This window comes from Chiloscyllium plagiosum, chromosome 33 (genome assembly GCF_004010195.1).
Source record: "Chiloscyllium plagiosum isolate BGI_BamShark_2017 chromosome 33, ASM401019v2, whole genome shotgun sequence".
Classification (NCBI taxonomy): Eukaryota; Metazoa; Chordata; class Chondrichthyes; order Orectolobiformes; family Hemiscylliidae; genus Chiloscyllium; species Chiloscyllium plagiosum.
The window spans coordinates 1,769,549-1,784,501 of record NC_057742.1 but is presented as its reverse complement, the minus strand read 5'-3'; the positions used below and the strand labels follow the sequence as shown (position 1 = coordinate 1,784,501).

Here is a 14,953-nt window from a genome sequence, read left to right as displayed (position 1 = left end):
GAAAGCTTGAGATGGAGATTAAAGGAATGGGGTGAGGGGTCTGGGTGGGATGCTCTTCGGAGGGTTGATGGGCTGAATGGCCTCTTACTGCACTGTAGGTATTCTGATTGAAATCTCAAGCCATTTAGAGGTGCTCAATTCTCCCACATTCCAAGAACAATGTTTTTGTTTGCAATGCTGTTGTATGTGGAGATGATTAGTATCCTGGATGTGTTCAATCTGAAGGTTGTGGGCAGCTGTACATTCTCCACTTGGGGAGGGAGTGGGGAGCTAGGCAGTGATAGCATTTGTCCACATGAGCAGCTCTGTCCTTATCAGACTGGGGAGGATTGAGTAGCTTGAAGCCATTTTTGAACACAAAGGGACTGTCACACTGATCCCTGTGCTTTGACAATGATGTTAACTCAGCCATTTTTCTCTCCCCCCTCCCCTCCCCTCTTTTTCTTTAAATCTTTTTTTTGTTCTCGCTCTCTCTCTTGCGCGCTCTCTCCGTTCCCATTGCTAGGCCACTGTTGGACTGGTCCGTAACCTGGCACTGTGCCCTTCTAACCATGGTCCTCTCCGTGAGAGTGGTGTCATTCCCCAACTTGTCCAGCTCCTAGTGAAAGCTCACCATGAAACACAGCGACAAGCGTCTGGAGGTGGACAGCAGCAATACATGGTACGTCAAATGTGATTCCGCACTCCATGTCTTTCATCCTACCCTGTGTCGTCACCCTCTTTGTACAGCTGTTTTAAAATGATTGTGTATATGTCAAACTTTCGACTGTTAACATTTCTGGCATGTCTGTGCAAAGATGTGACTCAGCTGCGATACCTCCACTGTTTGAGCAGATGACCGTCTGTCTGGGGTCCCACAATGATATTGGCTGCTTTTGGTGGAATCATGAAGCTGCTTTCTTTGTCAATGGTGTTAAGCGTGTGGGTTTTTCAATTTTAAAGTTAAAATAAATGAATTACAAAGTTGTGCACAATGCATGTGTAGGATTAACAGCATCTGTATTGAACTGTAATCTGTCAGGATGGAGTACGAATGGATGAGATTGTTGAAGGCTGCACTGGAGCGCTGCACATTCTGGCTCGGGATCCTAGCAACCGTGCTGAAATCACTCGACTAAACACAATCCCGCTGTTTGTTCAGGTAAAACTGTTAAAACAAAGCCATCGCCTTCCTTTTAGCCCTTCCACAGTCCCCAACTTCAAACCAAACATGAATTGTGATTGAACACCAATGCTGTATTTATATATTAACTTTCCACACCCTAAAGAGTATTTATAGACAATCAAATCTATCTGATATGTGCAGAGGGATCTCACCATCCCCCAACCTTTTCATTTGGCAATCAAGCAATTCTTCATTTTGTAAAATATTAAAAATTAAAATAGTTACATGCAAGGAGAGTTAATTGATTTATCTTGTGTTTTCTTTTTGTATATACCAATACCTTATCCAATCAATAGATTAATTCTTAATGCATTTAATAACTTTCTCAGCAAATGGTTAGAAGTTTGGTACAGTGTCGCATTGGACCAGTAATTAAAAATATTGAGCCTTTTTTTTGCTTTTGTGTGAAATGTTTTTTCCCCAAACTGTTAATAAATGATTCTCAAGTTATCTTTAAGCAATCATTAATCCCTTGTGCAACTGTTGTTATAAGGATATTCATGCAGTGATAATGATGTAAACTTCTACTGGAAACATTTGAAACAGCATAACATCAGGCAATGTCCAGAGGACTAGATTAACCCTGGTGTCTTTCCACCTATTGCTAAGTGTTATCTAGTGCCTCTCTGGGAGCTGTTTGGACATTGATTAAAGATAGAAAGGACTTCCTAAATCATCTTGCCCACATCACACTTTCCCAGCCCCCAACACACTCCAATATGAGTGACACAGGAAGAATTAGGTTGCTTCCCAGTAATGGGAGGAGGTGAAGACACCTATCCGAAATGAAATTACATCTTGAATGTGTTCATTTGTTATCTGACAGTAAGGATGTTTCTATTCAGATTGCTGCATGGTTTGCTCATTGTGCTGTTGTCTTGTCCCTCCAGCTCCTTTACTCTCCAGTTGAGAATATCCAGCGTGTTGCTGCTGGGGTTCTCTGTGAACTTGCACAGGACCGAGATGCTGCAGAGGAGATAGATCGAGAGGGAGCCACGGCGCCTCTCACAGAAATGCTGCACTCCATGAATGAGGGAATTGGTGAGTGATCAATAGATGTTCGCTAATGATGCCCACCTTTGACCCTGGGCTGGGAAAGGGATCTTTCAGTCCTGGTGACAGGGAGAGCAAGAGAGGCATTGTATCTGGCCCCTATCTGTGGACAGTAAGGGGAAAGAAAAGTGAGCCTGGGCTTCTTAGCTTTGAAATGTCACATTGATTCAGTTTTACTGAGGAATTTGATTAGTTCCTTCTGTGACACAATGTTGTTATCTGTTAACTCTGATACAAACAATAAAGATGCAATGTCAAGCATATACGCACACCAGGACCAAAGGGCTTATCCCCAAAACGTCGATTCTCCTGCTCCTTGGATGCTGTCTGACCAGCTGCACTTTTCCAGTAACACATTTTCAGCTTTTAGGACCAAAGTTATGTCAAGTATGAAAGGAATATGGAGCTTAAAGGCCTTGATGTTTTTGAGTTGTAAGGTTTCCCCGAGACTGCTTAATGCAGCTTATTTAATTGATGTCTGTGCTCAGCAGTAGGGAATATTTTTAGCTCTCCTTGAGTCCTTAGAATTGGTGAAAAGAAACATCAGAGCACTGTCTCTGAGCATTTTCTTTGGCCTCTTGGAGAGAACATTTTCTCCACCTGGTTCCAACAGTCAAGTCAAAAACCCATCTCCCCTGCTCTTTCAAAAGCAGACTTTTGAAATACAAGTTATGTATTTCAGTGTTTTAAATTCATTGTCTCCAAACTTGATTGCAGGTGATGCCTTTCATCTCCCAATATGTGGAACATATTGTTCAGCGGTAAAGTGTATGTATTTGTGGCCAGTGCCAGTGCGAGGTGGAGCACTATAGATGCATGTGTAAAATCGGTGTGGCATTTGAGCCCTCATTTCAAAAGTCTCATCTAATCTCTATGCTGCTTCTATGCATAGATATAGGAATGTTTGAATGAAGAGTTGTATCCAGTTCTGGAAGCCCAATTATAGGAAGGGTATTATTAAGCTGGAGAGGGTTCAGGAGAGATATACTGGAATGTTGTGGGGTATGGAAGGTTTGAGTTATAAAGGCTGGAAACTTTGTTTCGCTGGAGTGTAGCAGGTTGAGTGGCGACCTCTTAGAAGTTCATAAAATAATGTGGGATACAGATAGTGTTAAAGGCAGGTGTCTTTTCCCTAGGATGGGGATTTCAAGACTGGGGAGCATATTTTTAAGGTGAGAGGAGAGGCTTAATGTTATGAGGTGCCAAGTTTTAACCTAGAGGGTGGTTTGCATGTGGATTGAACTTGCAGAGGAAGTGATGGGTGTGGGTACAATTTACAATGTTTGAAAGACACTTGGATAGGTACATTGAATAGGGAAGTTTTGGAGGGATATGGGCCAGGAGCAGGCAGGTGGGACTAGTTTAGTTTGGGATTATGTTTGGCATGGACTGGTTGGACCGAAGGGCCTGGTTCTGTGCTGAGACTTTAGGAATTGAGAAAATGCTTTAATTATGAGTTAAGAAACAACTTGTACATCTGATCTCTACAAGTACAGAGTTGCATCCCTCCCAAAACAGTGAACCTGCATCTTCACTTTAGACAAATAATCTGCAAACATTTAAACATTTGTGGCACATGATCAGTCTCGAATCCCCGATATTTCCATTCTTCTTTTGGAAGAGACCTTACTTGTTAGGGGTTCCAGGAAACTGAAGTTTTGAAAATTGTTTAATTGTTAACTCAAACAGGATTCTGTCAAAGTTGCAGAGGCTGTTTGAGAATACAGGTGAAATCACAGCTGTCCTGGAGAGAGACTCTGAAATCAAAAATGAAATGAGAGAATTTTTATGCCAGACTGGGTGAGTTTGTCTCTTTTGGCAAAAAATAAATTAATTTCATTTCAGCCAGTTTAATTTATCCCACGTTGGCTTCAAGAAACTTGGCTAACCTGTGTGGTCAGCTGATCATTGAGGTCGTCAGTATCTTTCCTCCAGTCTCTCAGTCCATGAATGTCCCAGATATTGAAATCAGATGATGGAATCGGGAAATTGTCGATATTTTATCACACTCTTCCATGAACCAGTGACCTGTTGTGTTGGGGGATGCTCATGCACATGTTAATTTAGCGCACTCACTTGCTCTCTGTGGATTTCAGATTTACTTTGGTGAGCACTGGTCAGGCAATGTATTGACCTTTCTCTCTCTCTCTCTCTCTCTCTCTCCTGCAGCCACCTATGCTGCTGCTGTGCTGTTCCGGATATCAGAAGACAAACCTCAGGATTACCGGAAGCGACTGTCTGTTGAATTGACCAGCACGCTGTTTCGCAATGACCCAGAGGCCTGGGATGCTGTATGTACTCAATCTCCTGCCACACCCAGATATCCCGTTAGCAAGATTAGGGGAGGCACAGTGGCTCAGTGATTAGCACTGCTGCATTTTGGCATCAGGAATCCAGCTTTGGATGACTGTGGAGTTTGCATGTTGTCCCCGTGTCTGCGTGAGATTGCTCCGGTTTCCTCCCACAGACCAAAGATGTGCAGGTCAGGTGGATTGGCCATGCTAAATTGCCCATAGTTTCAGGGATGTGCAGGCTAGGTGGATTAGCCATGGGAAATGCAGTGTTACAAGGATAGGGTAGGAAGGCTGGATGGGATGCTGTTCAGAGGATCAGTACAAACTCTGGGCTAAATGGCCCCTTCCCATATTGTAGGGATTCTAAGATTAAATCTCAAGGCAGTATCTGGGTCGATAAGCAATTGTCTGGGAGACGGAGTGAAGTTATTTTTCAGACCTGGAGGGAAAATGTTGTTCGGACCAATGTTCAAGTATAATGGGTGTGCCAGGTAATTTCAGTTGCATGAAGAAACAAAATCAAAAGTATATGTCATGATCCCAGTTGATATTACTACACAAGTCAGATCCCACAATTAAACCTAGTGTCATAGAACATTTTCTGTAGTTTAGTTAGTTAACATGGTCAGTCGTGGAAACAGCGCAGATGAGCCTGCAGATTCTTGTTAATAAGCAATTTACTATACAGAAGAAATTAAAATAAAGACAAACCAACCTATCCAAATAAATATATTCGATGTCTTTGAGATCATTTAAACCAAAGTTCAACCTGTTTTCTGACTCTATCTGCTGCAGTAACTCAATCCCCACTGAAATCTCTTCAGTAACATTTTTGTAAAACAGAATAAAGTTGATATTGGCATGGTGTAGGTTCACAAATCTTTTTGGAAAACTCTCAAACTGCTGAGTGGCTGCTAACCAGCAAGCAGAATTTTTGGCTTTTTAAATATAGACACAGTTTAGAAAAGAAACTGGTAACTTGTGGGAAATTTTTTTAATACTAAAAAAATCTAGTCAGCCTTTAGTGTGTGGAGTATTGTGATCAATTCTGGGCATCTCAAGATGCCAAGGCCTTGGAGGATGTGAAGGAGATTTACCAGTGTGTTCCAGGGATCTGGGACTTTAGCTGTGTGGCTAGACTGGGAGAACTGGGATTGTTCTGCTAAGAGGAGATCTGATAGAAATGTTTTGATTTATACTGAAGTTTGATGGTGTAAATCAGAAGAAGCAGCATCCAAGGGCAGGAAGATTGGTAACCAGATGATATGAGTAAGGTTATTGAGAAAGAGAAGAGTTTTTTTTTAACACAGATGATCTGAAGCATGTAGTTAGAAACAAATATTTGGCCTTCTTTGCAAGTTCAGGAACAAGGATTTCTCTCCGTTGTACAGGGTTTGGTGAGACTTTACCTGGAGTACTGTGTAATTTTGCTCTGCTCAAGATGGAAAAAAAAACTCTCTCTGGAGAGTTCAGCAAAGGTTCACCAGATTTATGCCTGGGATTGTACAAGGAGAAACTGGAAGAGAGGAGGGCCATATTGCCATGAAATTCTGACATGGCAGGATAAATTAAATACAACAAAGATGTTTCCTGCAATAGGGTTAGGACCAGGAGGTGCAGATTAAGAGATTAAGATTAGAAATAGCAGGCGATCTCAGACCCGTGTTCTGCTCCTCTTGCCCAATGTGGGAGCTCAGGGATGCGGCTGATGTTCCTGACTCTTTCACGTGCAGGAAGTGTGTCCAGTTGCAGCTCTTGAGACCACTTGACAGCTCTGGATGACTCACTCTGGAGCATCCATGATGCCAAAGAGGGTGTGGATAGAACTTCTAGCGAGTTGGTCACACCACAGATTAGGATTGCTGAGGGAGAAAGGGTGACCAAAAGGCAGAAAGAGCAGGAATGCAATGCAGGTGTCCTATGTGGTCAGCTCCCTCTTAAACAGGAATACAGTTTTGGATACTGTTGGGGGAGATGGCTCATCATGTCGTCCCGTTCCCCACCCTCAGTCAAAACAAAACACTCAGACTCGCAATATAGTTATACTTCCTTCATCTTTTTATTCCGGGCCCTGGAGGGAGAGCGAACGATCGCCCATGTACCGAGAGACATGGGTTCTCTGTCTTCTTTCCCGAACAGCAGTTTCTTAATGAATTATATAGTTGTTTTACAGGGTGGAGAATTCAGATAAGGCAATATACATATTAATTGGGTGACTGTTACAATCAGCGAGTGTCAATAGTAGAGTTTAAGCTTTCTGCTGTTACGCAATGAATGATCTTAACCTTTAATTAACTAACCTCTGCATAATGGATATGTTTCACCTTGTTAACTGACCTTACACATTGAATGCTTCCATTGTTAAATGGCTGCACATAATGAATACTTTTCTATCTTGTTAAACCACTACCCTTGTCTCCAGCACCTCATTGTTAACTGCAAGTTCTTATCTGATCTGAGTCATGCTCAGCTGTACCTTTTGTTTCACAAAACTCAAAACTTAACACTTTTCCCTACTTGCACACAACCTATACACATTCTCAACCCAGGGGAAGGCATCAGTAGCCAGGTTCATGGCACTGTGGCTGGCTCTGCTATACAGAAGGGTGAGAAAGAGTGGAAGGGCTAGAATCATAAGGGATTCAATTGTAAGGAAAGTAGATAGATGGTTCTGTGGCCGCAAACTAGACTTCCGAAAGGTATATTGCCTCCCTTGTGCAAGGGTCAGGGATCTCTCTGATCGGCTGCAGGACATTCTGAAGGGGAGGCTGAACAGCCAGCTGTCGTGGTGCATATAGGCACCAATGAAATCTGTGAGGTTCTACAAGCAGAATTTAGGGAGTTAGGAGCCAAGTTTAAAATGTATGACTTCAGAGGTAGTAATCTCAAGATTGCTACCAGTGCCACATGCTAGTCAGGAGAAATGAAAGAACAGGCAGAATGAAAAATTTTGATTCAGTGTGTGGATGTACCTCCTAGAGAAGATACAAAACCTGACCTACTCTTGGGAAATAAGGCAGGGCAGGTGACTGAGGTGTCAGTGGGGGAGCACTTTGGGGCCAGCGACTATAATTCTATTAGATTTAAAATAGTGATGGAAAAGGATAGACCAGATCTAAAAGTTGAAGTTCTAAATTGGAGAAAGGCCAATTTTGATGGTATCAGGCAAGAACTTTCAAAAGCTGATTGGAGGCAGATGTTTGCAGGTGAAGGGACGGCTAGAAAATGGGAAGCCTTCAGAAATGAGATAATGAGAGTCCAGAGAAAGTATATTCCTGTCCGGGTGAAAGGAAAGGCTGGTAGGTTATAGGGAATGCTGGATGACTAAAGAAAATGAGGGTTTGGTTAAGAAAAAGAAGGAAACATATGTCAGGTATAGACGGGATAGGTGGAGTGAATCCTTTGAGAATAAAGGCAGTAGGAGTATACTGCAGAGGGAAATCAGGAGGGCAAAAAGGGACATAGCGTTGGTAAATAGAATTAAGGAGAATCCAAAGGGTTTTTACAAATACATTAAGGACAGAAGAGTAACTAGGGAGAGAATAGGACACCTCAAAGATCAGCAAAGCGGCCTTTGTGTGGAGCTGCAGAAAATGGAGGAGATACTAAATGAGTATTTTGGATCAGTATTTACTGTGGAAAGATGTAATTAGATACGTGAATAGGCTGTGGCAGATCCTTAAAAAATAGGCGACAGGTTTAGATAGAGGATTGGGATCGACAGACTTGGAGGGCTGAAGGGCCTGTTCCTGTACTGCTGTTTTTTTTGTTCTTTGTTCTCACGGTCTCGGGATATGGGGTAGACCGTTTCAAACTGAGATGAGGTGAATTGTCTAGTGATAAACCACTGAAATTCTGACTCCAAGATGTGAGACAAAGTCCCTGAAAATGTTTTTGAAAGAAATAGATTTTTCAAATTTAGAGGTGTCAGGGGCTATGGAGAAAGCAGATGTGTGATATTGAGATAGAAGACCTGCCATGATCCTGTTGCTGGGCAGAGTGGTTTCAATGGACTGACTCGCCTACTCCTATTTTCTGTTTCTATGGAAACCATTGTTTGAAAGGGTGGTGAAACCAGATGCAAGTCATCCCTTTTAGAACAAAAAAGAATTGTACAGTCTTGAGAGAATGAGTTAGAGGGGGTTGTGTGACAGTGAAGCAGCATGATGGGTTCAATTCTACCCTGCTATCTAGAAGTTGTTTGAGTCTAAGCACCAGTGTCTGAAAGCCATTTCTTTTGTCAGATTCTAGAGTTTAGGGGATGGGAGGGAGGTGGATGTTCCTGAAACTTTCAATACTTGTCTATGTTAGACTAGCAAATGTACATTTCTATAATGCCATTCACAATCTCTACCTCTCAAAGCATTTTACAGCCAGTGAAGTGTGGTCGCTGTTGCAATGCAGCATGTGTGGCGCAAACCAATTTGAGCATAGCATGATCCCACCATCCACTATGTGACAATGACCAGATAATTCATTATTGATTTATGCAATGCTGGTCAGGATACCGGGGTGCTCCCTTGCTCTTATTCAGAAACCGAGGTGGGTCACTGAATATGTTTGAGACGGAGTTACAGATTTTGGATCTGCAGTGGAACGGAGGGCAGTTGGTGAGTGTGGGAGGGGAAGGGGGACAGAAAATTGGAGGTAAATCCACAGTCAGATCAGCCATAATCTTGTAACTGGTGGCCGTGGGTCTCCACCCCAGTGAAGGGCTGACACTTGAGAGATGGGACTCACTCCTGACTGAGTTGGGAAATTCTGCGACTGAGTTGCTGATAATAAAAGCTACCTTGAAATCTTGCTGTGTAATGAACATCCAGCTTCCTAGGGCAGGATAAATAGAGGTGGTAAGGGGGAATGGGTGCAGGGTATTGGAGGGTTTTTTGTAGAAGGAGCATGACTGTTCTCACATGAGGTGCGTGTGACCAGACAACACCAGGTGATGTGAACAAGTTAACAAGTCGCTAAAGCAGAGCAACCTGGGGCGTAGGGGTTAGGGCCAGAGAAGGAACATGGAGAATAAAGCTATTGGGGTAATGGCTGAGGATATACGCTTTCTGGTAATGCTTGCACTTTATCCTCCCCAGGCTGAGCGACTGATGGTTGCAGATTCCTATCACGATGGTAAGTGTAAAGAATGACAGTCAAGTCATCGTTTGAAGAATTTCACTTAAACTGCTCCAGGTTCCTGATTCCCAGCAGCGAGTCTGTGTGGTCTTTATCTGTTCACAATTATATCTCATTTGTGCACTAATATCTCTGGGGGTCTGTTAGCTCAGTTGTTGGACAGCTGGTTTGTGATGCCAACAGCATGGGTTTAATTCCTGCACCAGCTGAGGTCACCATGAAGGATTTTCCATCTCAACCTCTCCCCAACACCTGAGACATGGTGACCATCACCAGTCATTTCTCTCTAACGAGCGAACAGCCCTATGGTCTAGTACTTATACCTCAGTTATAGGACTGACTCAAAGGCAACATACTGGGGATGCTGGAAGTCTGAATCAGAAGGTTAGAGAAACTCAGCCGATATGGTAGCATCTGTGAAGAGAAAGAGTTAATGTTTTGAATATGGCATGACTCTTTAGAACCCCTTCTGTTCTGAAGTAGTGTTTCAAAGAAGTAACTCTTTCTCTCTCCACAGATGCTGCCAGATGGGCTGAGTTTCTCCAGCATTCTGTTTGATTCAATAACACTTCCACTTCCACATTATAATGTGTACTGTTCTCATGGTGTGACTGGGGTGCTGTTTGTTAAAGGGTGGGGTGATAGGAAGTATTGATTGCCCCTCCCTTGCTCTGTGAGACACTATTGGGACCATGTGCTGCAGAGACTGAGGGAGTCTGGCATTTATACTGAACCTGCCAGTCTCTCTCTGCATTTAGCTCTATGGGTTGGCGGTGGTTCAGAGACTTGAACGAACTAATATACTCCTGAACAGGCTCTGAGCAGCTCGGCAGTTAGAGGCAGCCAAATGGATTCATTGGAGCAAAACCATTGGAAAGGGAGGGTAATGACATTTCTCAATTGAACGGATATTGGATGAACTCTGATAACATTGACTCATTTGTGGCATTTCTTTTGAAAAATGCACCTTGCTTGAACAGCATTCCTCCCTCCACCCACTGAGGGGGAGACAGACCTGCACTATCGAAATCAAGAGGGCGAGTTGGATATGGACCATGAGTTGATGAATGGTCCTGATGGACTGTACTCAATGGAAAGACGTGGGATGGTGTCGGATGAGCCTATGAATTTGTATCGATGCTAGACCTCACAAGCATCATTCCACAAGGTAAGGAGTGCCACCTAGTCGAATTCTGGCAATTTTTGCAAAATGTTAAATTGGTTTCATTTGTAGTTTTATTTATTCACTCATGTGATGTAGGCATCTCTGGCTAGGCCAGCATGTATTGCCCAGAGAATGGTTAAGTATCAACCACATTGCTGAGAGTTTGGAATTGCATGTAGGTCAGACCAGAGAAGGGTGGTAGCTTTCACTAAAGGGCGTTGCTGAATCAGATGGATTGTTTTTAACAATGGGTTCACGGTGGTCATTAGACTCTTTATTTCCAGATTCTTTATTGAATTCAAATTCTGCCATGGCATGGTGGGATTTGAACCCAGGCCCCAGAACATTAACGGAGTTTCTGGACTAATAGCTGAAAATGTGTTGCTGGAAAAGCGCAGCAGGTCAGGCAGCATCCAAGGAACAGGAGAATCGACGTTTCGGGCATAAGCCCTTCTTCCGGATTTCCTCATTCCTGAAGAAGGGCTTATGCCCGAAACATCGATTCTCCTGCTCCTTGGATGCTGCCTGACCTGCTGCGCTTTTCCAGCAACACATTTTCAGCTCTGATCTGCAGCCCTCACTTTCTCCTTTCTGGACTAATAGTCCAGTGATAATACCACTCGGCCTCTACCTCCTCTTGGAAAATTCATGTTCACAAATGTGGGACCAATTGGATAGCTCCTTTCAAAGAGCAGGCAATGATGTGATGGGTCAAATGGTCTCCTGCAAATGGTGCTGAATCCTTCTATGACATTTTGGGGCAATATAAATTTTCTGTAATAAAACTTACCAAACAATGTGTGGAGCAGGCACCAACTCTGGCTGATCAAGTTTCCTAAATTTAACTGATCTATGCTTAGTGCTTTGAATCATTTTAATGTGGGGCTGACATTTGGGAGATTCATCTCAAAGGATGAAACTACAAAGTTGTCTGTTATGGCCTCTCATCATCCCAAAGCATTTTATCCAAAGCCAGTAAAGTATTTTTAAAATGTAGTCATATTTTGTAATGTAGGGGAGGCAGCAGCAAGATCCATCAAGAGCAGTGCTATGAGTAGCTAGGTAATCTGTTATTTGGTTGTGGTTTGAGGGATAATTATTAGCCCCTGGAGAGGTCGGGAATGGGTGGAAGTTCAAAATCCCTTTTGAACTAGTGGCTGCAGGATCACAGCTGGATATGGGGCTTTAATTCCTCACCGAAAGGATGGTGCCTTAGACAGACAGTGCTTCAATATGGCCCTAGCAGGGTTTGCCTGAGACTATTGATTCAGGACTCTGAGTTGGGACTTGACCGCATGATTTCTTGAAGATCTCCACTCAGCCACTAGCTAACATCACTCAACACCTTTGTCAACAAATCAGCTCAGATACTCTGTACCTCCTGGTCTGAGGATCAATCCCCATCAGACATGGTGTGTCTCTATTGCCATTTACTGCCTGGCACTGTGCTGAGGTTGGGGTGGGGAGGTGGGGGTCGAGAGAGAGCGACAAGGCTGCTCATATTTTTGATCGTTCCAGAACTTGCACTCGGTGAGGCACCATCTCATGTTGATGGACCCTTCACCTTCACAAAGACACACTGCAACAATGATAATCTCCTGGATTGAAGGGAAGAGACATTGAACATCTGGATGTGAATGGATGCACAATAAATAACAAGGGTGATGGGTTTGTGGATGACAGATGATGAGTAAATACCCAGCAGCTGAGAATTCTCTCTACTGAGGAGATTAGTTGAGGTTTCTCATGAATGGTTTTTGTTCTGGTTGTGACTGTAATTTTTCTCTTGACAGCCTTGAAATGCAGATGAGGTTCTGAAGGGATCAGCAAAACTGCTTTTAACCGAGTTTGTGTGTGGCAGAGACTTGCATATTGACAGAAGTGCCTAACACTCATCGAGGAAAGCCTGTGGGAAGCATTTCGAAGCTGAAGCCTTTCAGTATGGGACTAATTGAGGAAATATTTGGTATCAGGAATGATTTGAGTGAGCAACTCCAATCTGTCTGAAGGTTTCTGTTCTGTTTAACCAGCTTCTCTAGAATGTGATGTTCAAAGGGGGGAAATAATCTTCCCTTGGAAATTCCCTTTTCCTGGCTGTGAAAGCTGCAAATTACCAAAGCATTATTTTATTTTTAAACCAGTTTCATTCTCATTTTAGAACATTTTAGGGTTATGTTACATAAAATGTCTGTCTCTCTCTCTCTCTTTTGTTAGTGCAGGTTATTGAGCAAGTGGCTGTGAAGATATCTGCTTGCACGTGACTGGTGAGCTTTTAATTGTTCTGGACCAGTCCCCAAGGGGTCCGTTAAAAGCATCAAAAAGAAACTTCCATTCTCAATATGTAATCTACACTTGCCTTGCTGATGTTCAAATGCCTGCAGATGGGAGGGAATTATTCTCCTGGGAGACCATGAATCAATAAGTCATGATCAGAGTTTTTTTTGTTGAATTAATTAAAGCAAATTTGGTGGATGAACCAGTGGTCGTTCATTTTTAATGAGCAGTGAGTGATACTGAGAGCATTTCTTTGTTTCCCTCGGAGTCCTTCACTCCACCGTTTGCTCAGTCGTTCTGCATCTCACCCATTCAATGGGCTGTAGTTTGGTCTTAGCCAATATGTAGTGGCTTCAGTAAGGGTATAAATGTGGGGAGTCAGCACGTGACTTTAAAACCAAGCTATAAGTCCATCTGGCTGGTGATGGGGGAAGCAGAGATGTCTGGATTTGATCTGCAGTAAAGCCTGTGGTTGTGAGTCCCTCTGTGATGTGCATAAATGAGGCAGTTAGGAAGAGTATGTATTGATACTTTTGTCAATCCTGATTTAATGATCTCTCTATTAATGGTGGCTGGTGTTTTGTGTGGTTTTCTGCTGTAACCATTTTAAACAGCTTTTTGAACTAACTGCAGTTTTTCTTTGTAAATTGTATGGTGATGCAGGTCATTCATACAGTGCATGGTTTCAATCAACCAACTTTGATAACTTTTAAGTTTTTGTAAAAAGCAAATTAAAAACAATATACCACAGATTGTCTTGTTTTGTGATCATTTTGAAAAAGCTGAAACCAAGAATAAAAACTAATGGGAAAAGACCTCTTTGATTCACTAGATTTTGATTTGATCATAACTCATGTATGTGTACCCCTTTATAGACCTTACCCAATCATTCAGTCTCTATGAGGAAAGATGTTCATGTTTGAGCAAAAAAAATTGCTACAATTGGGCAGATCTCTATAAGAATAGCAGTCCATTCAGGCCCTCAGACCTGTTCACTGTTAGATTTTAATCTGGGCTAATGTGTACCTGCACTCCATTTGCCCACTTCAGTTCCATGTTCCTTGACGTTCAAACCTGAAAGAAGTTTATCATTCTGACTCTTGGGAGCTCCACTATCCACTCCCTTTGGAAGACTGGGTTCCACATCACCACTGCCTCTTTTTAAAAACACATTACAAATCCACAATTGAGCAGACTAATACCAAATGGTCTTCCCAAACTTGATGAATAAGTTTTTGATAGGGGGGATGGGGTTAGGATGCTGGGTATTCAAAGATGGAGGGTGGGGAAAAAAATGTGGCTTTAAGAGCTGCAGCTTTTCAGGTACTTTGTGTTGGAGCTGATTTCCTTGAATTCTAGGAGTAGTAGTTACTGTTTTATAAGCTGTTGCATTGTTTTGGAACTTTGGAGGAAAAAAAAGTCGAACTAGCCGTACTTTTAAAAAGGGGAGAGACAAAGGCAGTGACCACATGAGAAGTGAGACAAACTGAGCAGTATCCATGCACAGCTGACTGCCTCTGCTGTTTTAGTTTCAAGTATCTCTGGACCTGAGTTCATTTAAGGAAAATAAACAGAAATTCTGTATATGAAATGAGTTGCCAGAGGAAGTGGTGGAGGATGGTACAATTATGTTAAAAAGCCATCTGAATGGGTATATGATTAGGAATAGTTTGGAGGGATATGGGCCAAATGCTGGCAAATAGGGCTAATTTACTTAGGACCAGTTAGACTGCAGGATCTGTTTCCATGCTGGACAGTTGTACGATTATGACTCTATGATTACACCAGCTCAGCCCAAACTGAGCTAAATTCACGGAGCTTGAAAATCTCATTTATCACTGCAACGTTCTTATTGTAATAAGGGTAGGAGGC

The 14,953-nt window shown here is 42.6% G+C and overlaps 1 protein-coding gene across 1 annotated transcript in view; it reads left to right on the top strand.

Moving 5' to 3' along the window:
* Positions 1-13,831, top strand: part of LOC122539713 (junction plakoglobin-like) — a 68,862-nt gene extending 55,031 nt beyond the window's left edge. Inside the window, exons 9-15 of the mRNA XM_043674722.1 lie at positions 506-661; positions 1,022-1,141; positions 2,056-2,206; positions 4,388-4,509; positions 9,603-9,639; positions 10,623-10,810; positions 12,601-13,831. Coding sequence (XP_043530657.1) covers positions 506-661; positions 1,022-1,141; positions 2,056-2,206; positions 4,388-4,509; positions 9,603-9,639; positions 10,623-10,786 — 750 coding nt within the window. The 3' untranslated portion in view covers positions 10,787-10,810; positions 12,601-13,831. The remainder of the gene's footprint in view (positions 1-505; positions 662-1,021; positions 1,142-2,055; positions 2,207-4,387; positions 4,510-9,602; positions 9,640-10,622; positions 10,811-12,600) is intronic.
* The last annotated feature ends 1,122 nt before the right edge of the window (positions 13,832-14,953 follow it).